The sequence below is a fragment of the Protomyctophum bolini genome (assembly GCF_963924005.1).
Source record: "Protomyctophum bolini genome assembly, chromosome: 3".
NCBI lineage: Eukaryota > Metazoa > Chordata > Actinopteri > Myctophiformes > Myctophidae > Protomyctophum > Protomyctophum bolini.
In genome coordinates, this window is record NC_137864.1 from 44,925,348 (window position 1) to 44,937,350 (window position 12,003).

The following is a 12,003-nucleotide window of genomic DNA, read 5'->3' on the forward strand; positions in this document are numbered from 1 at the left end:
TTCACCTCCGTCTACGACTGCGTGGCTGCTCACAACACTTATAACAACCTAGAACATTTATCTGCATTTTTTGGTTGCTCAGTCTCATCAGGTCACACAAGCACAGTGTGTGAGTCTCACACACTCAGAGGTCACGAGGGGTGGTAACTCGGTAATAAAACGCGTCCCCTCTGATCTGTGACCCATGTCTCTCCTCCTCCTCTTTTACCAAGCTCTATTCTCTTCTCCTCCGTCAGCTTGTCTTGTCCTCTCCTCCTCCTCCCCGACCCCCCGAACCCCCACCCCACTATCAGTTCACCTCGGTCAGGTGATCCTGGGGTTCAGAGGACATCACACACCGTAGGCCTCACTCACTCTCTCTACCCTGTGTGAACAGGTGTGTGAGGTGTGTGTGTGTGTGTGTGTGTGTGTGTGTGTAGAGGACTTTACTTACTCAGTAACTGACTGATATCTGGAGCGACTTATCGAGTTATCTCCTCCTTCGGTCCATTGTCTCTGGCTTGTATGGGAGTCACACAGTTTGCTAATCTGAAAGAGGCAGGTCACTTTCACAGTTGAATGAATACAGCGCATTGAAGATTGCCTAGTATCTATCTACAAAGCTCTCGGCACGTTGGCGAGATCCGCCGATTTTGGGTGTGCGACGGTGACACCGCACGCAACAATGCATGTCAAGGCCTTTATTGTGAACTACTAGCCACATAACGGATAGGAGAAAATTCATCTATATACATTCCCTTTCTGTTTTTATTTCTCCCTTTTAACCGATACATCCATAAACTACATATTGTTTCTTTTATTTTAAATGGGTTGTTCTGAACTCCCCCCGTTTGCGATGCCAAAGTTATTTTGTTTACAATAGTGCAGCGCGTTAAACATTATGGGCCCACTCATCGAGACATCGCCGACTTCTATCCCTCCTCACTTCCCACAAAAGGTTAACTTGGATGTTGTGCGTTCCCGACAGCAGCTTGCGGGAGAGGAAACGCCTCTGCGTTCCGCCGTCAACGTCAAGGACCACGACGGGCTTCTTCCCACAGGGATCAGATTAGCTAACCGGGGATTAAAAGGAGGTGGACATCATCGGCATAGAGAGAGGACTGAGTGAACAGGGGTTTGTTTCACAGGGTCATCTCAGAGGTCGCTGGAGGGGAGGTGGAGGCCGGTCTGTGGTCAGTGCTGTGGTCAGTGCTGTGCCGTGAGGTTCAGCAGTCTTCTGCTCAGCAGGGTGTTGTGTTGCTTCAGGTATTCAATGAGGTCAGCCTGCTTCTCCACCACCTCCTCCAGACTGGAGCCTTCCCTGTGGGGCAACGGCTCAACGTCAATAACACACAGCGTTATTCCGTGCTGTATTCACATCTGAATACTGCAATTTCTCAAACTGAATTTACGCCGAGTCGCGCACCGGTATCGGACACCAATAACGGCGGATGTACAAGCTCATGATGTGTCACGCTGTGTACTTTTGCCATTTTGTGTGCAACACTGCATGCAATGAAGTCACTTAAATGTATTGTATACAGTATTTCGGTGCGCTACAGAGACTATGGCCAACAAATATGACTACAGTATGTAATGTCATCAACATTCATATAAAGATTACACCATCCAGGTAAAAGAAAACGACACACATGTACTCCGTTGTGCGTGTGTTGTGAAGAGGTTATGTGCTCAGTGGGTGGCTGAATAAACGAATATAAACAAATCTGAAGGTTTTGCAGCTATTTTTAGACTGTCCTATGGGACTGAACGGATCGACGGATGAGCCTAGATGGAAGGGTGACAGAATGAGTGAGTGAATGAAATGAAAGAGTCAATGAAGAGTACCTGAAGCCAGTCTCCATAGTGAGGTTAGTGCTGCTGGTGTACGAGTGCTCCTCGTGGCTGACGTCTGGCATGGCTCGCTCTCTGTTGAAGCGCACAACCTTGACTAGAAACAAACACCAACACAAACCTCAGTACAGCCTGGAGGTCAGTCATTATTTGACTTTCTACGATTATGCAGCCGATATGTCTCGATTTCTAACCACTTTAAATCTGGCGTCCCCTCCTTTGGTCATTTAAATATGGGGAGATTTTCCATCGTTTTGGGAACATTTTAATATGTTAAATGAAATCAAATTCAGCACATGTGTTTATTTTGTATCTTTCTTATAATCTATCAAACTTTAATCAAATCCACGTTGTACTTTTTTGCCACAAAATATCGGTCTAAACATCTGTCATTGGTGGTCAAATTGGTATCGGATAGTGGATAAAAAAAAATCAGTCATGGCTCTAACCTCATTGCTATTTCCACTGAAAAAAGACCCAACACACATGCACGCGTACACACACACACACACACACACACACACACACACAGACACACACACACACGCACACACGCACAGAAAACAGGGCGGTGAGATACGGTCCCCTAACAATCACTCAGGTGGGAGAGGGTGAGGACGACACACATTGGGTTGAATGGGTTTTCCTGCCTCTCTCTCTCCCAAACACACACGAGCTGTTATATCCTGCACTTAACCCTTATGGGGCTGCCATATCCTGCACTCAGAGCCCTAATTCTCACACCCGTAACATACACCTTCACACGAGGGGGGCGGGGCGGGGGGAGAGCCAGGTGTGTGGGGTATACAGTAGCTTAAGGGGCGTGTGGGGGTTTTAAATCAAGATAAGACCGCGGCGCGCGTGAGAGAGAGGTGACACGGGAGTTAACCCATTCTGACCTGAGATCAGATTCTACAAATGTCTTCTACATCCTGACAGTTTTCTGAAAAAGCTATGTTTCTATGTGAGTTGTTCTTCGATTTTTCAAAAATAGCAGACCTACAAGCTTGTAGCGTGCCACTCGGTGGCACGCTATATGAGCTTGTAGATCTGCTATTTCTCAATAGCTAAAGCATAGCATAATGCTAACACCAAAAGGGGTTCCCGCCCAGACCTCCATAAGTGCACATCCATGTATACAAGACTGTGAGTTCGGATTCTCCGGAAAACATATATGTTATGAGTGTGTGTGTGTGTGTGTGTGTGTGTGTCCAACAGACAGAGAACAGCCACGGGGGTGAGACGGGCTGAGTATTGATAAGGCAGAGTGTCATTAACCAGAGGAAATTGTCAGGGAGGGTCTAAGAGCCCTATCTTTACTTTGCTAAAGCGTGGCATCACAACACACACACACGCACGCACACACACACACACACACACACACAGAAATGCCACAAATTCCTGCATAAGATGCCCTTTGTGTGTGTGTGTGTGTGTGTGTGTGTGTGTGTGTGTGTGTGTGTGTGTGTGTGTGTGTGTGTGTGTGTGTGTGTGTGTGTGTGTGTGTGTGTGTGTGTGTAAATACAGTAATGGTGAGCAAGTATGTGTGAAGGAGAGGGAAAGAGTCATCCCAGTAGAAAGAACGGGGTGGAAGAGAGGAGGAACGGAAAGGGTTAACAGATTGTGAGTCAAGTTGAGTATTTTGTCAAAGACAAAAAGTACAAACGGCAAACGGTTGCCATTGCACTGCCAGGCTCACCGTCACCGACACACAAGATGTGCACATTTATCGATTCCTCCGTCAACGTGAAAGCAAAGATCACTTCTACTTCCAAGGAAATGAAAACAATTGGATGTCGCGGTTCTGAAAGTATAAATGGTTAACTAGCGTTTGACTTCAGGCATCTGGTTTATGGGTCTACGCGAGCAGGGGCGCCGCTTAGGAGAGTCATTTATACGATTAGCTCCATTGTTGGCTCCTAGTCCTCCATAAAGAGGTAGCTGAATAGCAGCTGGACCTAACCAACAATTAGTTGAGTTGCAACAGGTTTCATTTACAGTGCCCATGTTTTTGTTTGTTTGTTGCTATTTTAGTTATCTACTACATTGAAACCATTATGATTGACTCGTTTATTTCAGGCTCTGCTACCCATATGAGACAGATTCAAGGGCACAGAGATTCTAAGGTCGGTGTGGGACTGGGGCGACACATTTAACACCTTCCTGTTAGAAAGGCACACACACACAGACTGGTAGAGACAGGGTCAGGTCCAGGCTAATGTGTTACACTCAGACCTGATCTACTTCAATCAGTCCTCGACTCCTTACTAAAGACACAAGTCCAGGTGCTAAGTTCGGCTCCTTACTAACTGACTCCTTACTAAAGACACAGGTCCAGGTGCTAACGGCTTAAACACGCACAGTGTCACACTGGTCACCTGGTTACAGATGAGCCGTGTTGAAATCAGCAGGGGAAATCTAAAGGAAACGGATCTCAGCTCATCTACGACGTCATGCAAATATTGTTTGCCAACTAAAATGGAGTAATGCCTGCTTAACTGATTCAAGTGGGCATGATAAGACACAGCAACGTTCCTTGTATGAACCTATTGTTATTAAGTGACTGTGATTCTGAAAAGCCAAGCAGATGATGATGATGGAAATTTACCCCGTAGTGAAGTGTTAACAGTATCTGTAATTTTGCATACAGGTCTAATGAAGTCAGGGCCCATTAATAATAGAATATACTCTTCACTTCATACTACCGTATTATCCTTTCTAATCAGACGGTTAAAATGTGAGCGGTAGATCACCGCTCATCCATTTAGAACATTATGTGGGCCGATAATGACCGGGTCGGTGCATCCTCAGCAACCCATCATGTACGGGAGAGGTACAGAACATACATGGTCCTGAAATGTCAGGAGTCCAGCCCGGTTAACAGACAAGCTTGCAGCTTGCAATGTGAAAACAAATTTACATTAGGTACACATTTGAACCACATTCAGATCAGTTGGACTTAGAGGAGTAATGTTCGACTCCTTGTGAGCTTGTCGATCCGCTATTTTCGGCGAAGAGATTTTGAGAAGCGGGGGTAAAAGAAGAGGGGGGCCATCGTATAGAGCCCGGGGGGACCCCGGTCAAAAAACTATATATATAGGGTTTAAGTGGTTAATGTCATACTGGGCCTTTGAAGGCCAGGGCCTGGCTTTGATGTGAAGGCCTATACAGAACGGGGCATTCATATTCACCATTGATTGCACTTCAAAGACAGGAGAAGCTGAACGAGGTCTTCCTCTATGGAGCTTCATACCTGGAGGACGGGATCCCATGTCTCTCCAATCTGACACTCTGCCTCATGTCTCCCAATCTGTCTCACTCTGATGCCTGTCTCACTCTGATGCCTGCCTCACATGTCTCACTCTAGTCTAATGCCTGCCACATATGTCTCTCTGTCTCTGATGCCTGCCTCATGTGTCTCACTCTGATGCCTAGCTGCCTATGTCTCCCAATCTGTCTCACTCTGATGCTCTAGTCACTAGAGTCTAGTGTATCAAACTCCGAATCTTGTCTCATGTCTCTCACACACTGTCTCGCTCATCTCTTGTCTTCCTGCTTCCTGCTTTCACAAGCTGACCAGCAGTTTCCTCTGCTCTGCATTGGTCGACGCGATGTGTGCTGCTGCTGTGTGCCAATGAATGCGTTGTCTCTTTGAGCAACTCAAGCAGCTTGCTTGCTGACCATGCAACAACAACATTGTGGGTTTGAGTCCCATTCAGGATACATCAACCTCCTGCTCTCTCTCTCCTACAGTCTGTAAAAAAATCCCTTAAAAAGGAATGTTAATTACAGATGGTTTGTCATTACTATGCTTTCATGAGCTGATTGATGCCACCTTTGCTCAGTGCGTCAGATGGTGTGTGTGTGTGTGTGTGTGTGTGTGTGTGTGTGCGTGTGCGTGTGTGTGTGTGCGTGTGTGTACATCCGTGTTTGTATGTGATCATGACTGTGTTTGTGTTGGAATGAAGCGGCTTGAGTTTAAAGCGGCCCTAAGTACAGGTCGTGCCTGGCTACACTGATCCGACAAGGAATTTGATGGCACACAAAAATACACCCCCCCCCCCACACACACTCAATGTGTTTGGGTGGAGTTGAGTAGAGAAGCTAGCCCTTGGCCAGTCTCAACTTTTAGATTAGCCGAGGGCTTTACTCAGACTCTAAACTAAAGCCTAATGCATCTTATCTCCTCTCTCCTTCCTCGGTATCTCAGCCTCATATCTGTGCCCCCTGGGCTCCTAAACACTCCTTTATTATGGATTTCCTTTCAATACACTGAATACAGCCACTTTAATATCAATATCCTCTGCTGCAGTGATTTGTAACAGGAGCGTTCCTACACAATCAGTCCAATACCTCCCACGACAGACGCAGCTGGTTGGTGCTAATCACTTAAAGGACGACTTCAGCCATTTTTCTATAATTGGTCCTCAGTAATGGTCATCATATCAGGTACCAGGTTGTGTTCTTGGTCTGTGTCTCAGAGGAGTACTGTGGACTGTTCATGATCCAGGCCAGGGATATCATTGATGGAGAATATCCAAGCTAATAGAAACCGGAGGCTTTCTATTCCTGGAAAGTTAGCATGCTAACATTGTTCTTGCATTGATAAATACAAACAATAATAATTAAATCTTGTAAAAAAAAAAAAGAAAAAAAAAAGGTTTCACAGGTATGCACGTTTCTGAACTGTCCACAGCCCTCCTACGAGACACAGACGGAGTATAAAATGGTATCATTTTATCGTGAGCATTGGTGAGGACCAATTACATGAAGATACGTTGAAAATGGGTGAAGTCGTCCTTTAACCCATTTAGGCTCTGACAGAATATATATTCAAAGATTTGTGACGCGATAAGTGGTGCGCTACGATAACATGATGCTTATGATTAAAGTCAGCAGATGAAGATTGTCCTTCATCAAGGACTGGGGACTGAGAGAGAAAGAGAGAGAGAGAGAGAGAGAGAGAGAGAGAGAGAGAGTCTCCCCGGGATCAATAAAGGTTAATCTTATCTAACAGTAGTGCCTGTAGCTGTTTATGGTTTTGCATTACATAATAATGATGATGATACATGATAAAGATGATCAATGTGTTTACATCTGAAATCTGGAGAACCCGGTGTGGGACGCACACGCAGATTAGACACACCAACGGACCGACATGCAGAAACAGCGGTCGGACATGCGGTGGGACATGCGCTGCTCCCGTGCTTGCAGTTAGGGTTAGGTTAGGGTTCGAGGTAGGTTGTCGGTCTAATGACAGTCAGACCATTATTTTGTGCCCTTTTGTGATTGATAAATAGGTTAGCGCTTATTTGTTTTAAAATTATTATTAAAAGATTTGTTTTTGGCTTTTCTGCCTTTATTGATGGTATCAAGTGAAGACTGAAAAGAGGGAGAGAGAGAAGGGGAGAGACACGCAGCAAAAGTCGTCATGGACGGGACTCGAACACGCGGCGCGCTGTCAGGCCAGAGCCTATTATGTGGCACGAGCCTGGACCACTGGGCCATGCGGGTGCAATAGGTTAGCGCTTAGGCTTAACCAGTACCTGCTATGGGCACTCCTTCTTGCAAACATTTTATGGAGAGTCCCTAGGCATCATAGTCTTACCATTGCGAGCGTGAGAGAGAGAGAGAGAGAGAGAGAGAGAGCAGAGACAGAGAAAAGATGGGGAGGTGGGTGAATGGCTGAATTGTCTTGGCTATTGACTGGCTGTGAAGAGGGTGTGGCCAGGGCCGTTGTGATGCTAACGCCTGCAGATACAGTGTGGGGGTAGAGCGTGTGTGTGTGTGTGTGTGTGTGTGTGTGTGAGACGGTGACCGTGACGTAATGTGTAGGGCGTGTCTTCTTCTCAATAGCACTACCACTGTTATTAGAAGCTACAGTATGTGTCCAAAAGAACAACAACTTGTAACATGGCAGCCTGCAGGTTCATGACTCATCCGTGTGGAAAACATTAATTCTGTGGCGTCCACAGGACGTTGAACTGTGCAAATAAGACATTTACAAATGCCCTGCAAACTTTCAACTCTAAAGTTGAACGGTTTGTAAACAAACAACTCCAGAGCACGCACTCAGTCAGTGTTAGCCACTTGACCGAGGCCCCCCAGGGCTCTGTTCTTGGCCCACTCCCTTTTCCCCCTCCAGTAGTCTACTATACCAGTGGTTCTCTCCCCCTCCAGTAGTCTACTATACCAGTGGTTCTCAAATCTTTTCATGTCAAGGACTCCCACATTGACACTTATTAGCCCGCTGACACCCATTTGAAAATATATGCCAGGGACCCCCATAAGAGAAGACCTTATGGGTCTGTAACTCTTTGAGTTATAAACACATAAGGGTGGTTCATAACAATCATTTATCTGGGGACCCCCTGGAACGCCCACAAGGACCCCTGGGGGTCCCTGGACCCCACTTTGAGAACCACTGGTATATACCAAATGATTGACATACCCAGAATAGAGACGCTATACGCTAGGGTTCAAGTCTTTAATTATCTTCGTACCCTATATCAATGTGTACAACTTCACAATGTGTACAATTTCACTTGCAGTGGACGCGCATGTCCAGCAACAGCAACTCACAACTAGTGCCAACTAGAATAAAGACACAGTTTGTGAGACCAATGATATATTTGTCAAAATGAATTGATATTTGTCAGTGACAAAGTCTCTGATCCCCAACCATTACCAGTAGGAAAATGGATTTGCTTCTCAGAGTGTCAAAATGGACTTGATTATGCTTTATTGATTCTACTTGTCTCAAAGTTATTCAGAGTTCAGACAGAGATGGTGTCTCCTGTCTTGCTTTGATTGAAAGCACAGAAACCACAACAGTACAGCATTTCAAGGATTACGTGTGTGTGTGTGTGTGTGTGTGTGTGTGTGTGTGTGTGTGTGTGTGTGTGTGTGTCTGTGTGTGTGTGTGTGTGTTTGTGTGTGTGAGTGTTGTCTTACCCATGTAGTAGATCAGACATGGCACCACCAGCACCAACTCCAATCCAAGAATGATCACCAGCGCGATGCCAAACCACTCGTCTAAAAACTTAGGTGACAACTTGGCATCCACGACTAGCAACAATGCCACGTTACCTACAAACACAACAAACGGCAAATAAATACAACTTGACATTTTTGCAATAAAAAGTCTACACACACACACACACACACACACACACACACACACACACACACACACACACACACACACACACACACACACACACACACACACACACACACACACACACACACACACACACACACACACACACACACACAATGATACTCTACCACAACAATACTTTCTTGTGGTGGAAAAATAATTACATCACATTTACACAAAATTTTACAATTTAGGCATTTGACAGACTAATCCAGAAAAACCTAATATCTGTCTAACAGTAGATTATCAGTACAGTGAGGCTATACGCTTATACATTATAGAGTGCTATGTGACAGACGGACAGACAGTGTCAGACACACAGACACAGAGAAGGGAGACCTCTCCGGTCAAGGCTTTCTGACAGACAATGGTGCCCTCTTGTGGTTGAAAAAGAAATACAACTTCACATTTTGCAATAAAATGTCTTAGGGCAGGTGCTTGCTTCTCTAACCTGCAGAGTGGATGGTGAAGGGCAGGTGTTGCCCTGTGTGTCTCTAAGCTGCAGAGTGGATGGTGGAGGGCAGGTGTTGCCCTGTGTGTCTCTAAGCTGCAGAGTGGATGGTGGAGGGCAGGTGTTGCCCTGTGTGTCTCTAAGCTGCAGAGTGGATGGTGGAGGGCAGGTGTTGCCCTGTGTGTCTCTAAGCTGCAGAGTGGATGGTGAAGGACAGGTGTTGCCCTGTGTGTCTCTAACCTGCAGAGTGGATGGTGAAGGACAGGTGTTGCCCTGTGTGTCTCTAAGCTGCAGAGTGGATGGTGGAGGGCAGGTGTTGCCCTGTGTGTCTCTAACCTACAGAGTGGATGGTGAAGGGCAGGTGTTGCCCTGTGTGTCTCTAACCTACAGAGTGGATGGTGGAGGGCAGGTGTTGCCCTGTGTGTCTCTAAGCTGCAGAGTGGATGGTGGAGGGCAGGTGTGGCCCTGTGTGTCTCTAACCTGCAGAGTGGATGGTGAAGGGCAGGTGCGCGTGGCCCTGCGTGTCTCTGAAGAAGCTGAGGTAGCCTCTCCGCCTGGCCTTGCTGTGGTGGTGCTGCACACACACGTGGAACAGCAGCACCAGCACCCACAGACACGCCTTCCCGAACACCACGGCGCTGCCCCCGGACACGTCACGACTCAGCACGCTCTCGCAGCCCCGGCGAGTCTCCACGTCCGTGACGAACACGCACAGCACCACCACGGTCACCGACAGCGTCACGTACGCCACCTAGTGGAGGCCGGAGGAGAGGAGGAATCCAACACAAGCACACACACAATTTAGATTATATTATTATATGTCATTTTAACCTGTTAAAACCACAAAAGCAGCTGTGTCATTTGAGATTTTAGCGATCTCTCTCTCTCTCTCTCTAACCTAAGGAAGTTAGCAAATGACACGGTCCCTATTGAGTGAAGTATAATGTATCAAGGCATATTTGTCTTATTAACTGGGGATCCTTTTAATGTCTTTGGCGAAAACACTAACAGAATTCTGTTGCCGGTGCAGGCAAGCCTCAAGGCCAGTCAAAGACGATGGAGACAAACTTTAAATTGAGACAGATGCAGTATTTCAAATACTGCCACCGGTCTTCGTCTCTGTCGGTTATACATTTCGTAATGGACATGAATATGAGGAGGAGTGTTACCTAATCAGTTTCTCAACGGCTGGGTCAAAGTGTTTGAGATGTGGACTAGCTGAGTGTGTGTGTGTGTGTGTGTGTGATATGGTGATAAATATTATATTGTCTCCACGATATAATGTCTCCATGATATGCCTTTTCATAGATATACAGTGATGCAAATAGCCTGCATCCTTAGACTCACTAAATTGAGAAAGGACGTCGTTGAAGTAGGACTCATAAAACGTCCCTGGGACCCATCTAAAAGACCACCCCTGGATTGAAAACCTATTTACATCACTGAGATATCATATCCATCATCGTGATACAGTAAAGTAAAATGCACATTCTATGATTTGCAGCTCTATACGGAAATGTACACTTCTGTAAAACGACGGTTTCATTCGCCAAACATAACAAGTATTTTGGTCTAAAATAAATGGTTTAAATACATTTTTCTTTTAGTTTTTGTTACCTTGTACTGTTATCGTGGTAATATCGTGTATCTTGATACTACTTCATTCCATTATCGCCCACCCCTGTGCGTGTGTGTGTGTGTGTGTGCGCGTGTGTGTCGTACATGCACTAGACACAGCAGGGCGGCGGGCCACACGGTAGGGACGGTCTTGAACTCTCTCCTGATGACCGACTCCAGTGCATCTTGGGAGATCAGAGGGCTGTCAATCAGAGGGCTGTCAATCAGGGGGTCGTCGTCCACACACGGCGTGGCGTCTGATGCGGACGCCTGCTGCTCAAACACACCATATGGTTATGATCACAATGTCACCTATACTAAAGTATAACACACACAGACTACCATAATGTCAACTAACACACACATACATACATTATATGCACATACGCATATTATATTATAATCTCAATTTACTTACTCAATATACCTCTATACTATAACACACACAAACTACGGGTAAATAATGTCAATGTCACACATTACATATATTATATACACATATTATAATGTCAACATACACACAATATCACAATGTCAACACTCAAAACACACACACACACACACGATGTAAATTATTGATTAATTAATGAATGAATTGATCATTTTATATTTTTTATCCCACGATTTTGTAACCCATTTTTCACCCCTGTATCAATCATCTAATGTAATCCTGGGCTCTACACACCCTCCACCAACCTAGTCCCAATATATGGGGTACAAGGGGAGAGCAACGGACTTGAACTCATGCTTCCTTCATGTGTGTCCAAGTTGCTCCTTTACACCTGACAGGGGGGAGTTTCCCTGGTTGGACGTAGCGCGTGGAAGGAACACGTTATTGCAACCAGTTCCTTTCCCCTCCATCAGGCGCCCCGGCTGGCCAGGGGGAGGCAGTTTAGTGACCAGTTTTTGTGAGGGTACCTACCCTAGGAGACACGGGTAG

General features: G+C 45.9%; 1 protein-coding gene across 2 annotated transcripts in view; it reads right to left on the reverse strand.

Annotated features, from left to right (window-relative positions):
* Positions 1-274: 274 nt before the first annotated feature.
* tmem192 (transmembrane protein 192) overlaps positions 275-12,003 on the reverse strand; it is a 14,239-nt gene continuing 2,510 nt past the window's right edge. The window contains exons 2-6 of one of the 2 annotated variants that reach the window (XM_080757986.1): positions 11,169-11,333; positions 9,927-10,197; positions 8,788-8,922; positions 1,828-1,930; positions 275-1,300 (exon numbers count right to left, since the gene is read on the reverse strand). In XM_080757986.1, coding sequence (XP_080614112.1) covers positions 1,186-1,300; positions 1,828-1,930; positions 8,788-8,922; positions 9,927-10,197; positions 11,169-11,333 — 789 coding nt within the window. In that variant the 3' untranslated portion in view covers positions 275-1,185. Of the gene's footprint in view, positions 1,301-1,827; positions 1,931-8,787; positions 8,923-9,926; positions 10,198-11,168; positions 11,337-12,003 lie in introns of both variants that reach the window. The other variant, XM_080757985.1, reaches the window with a different exon arrangement.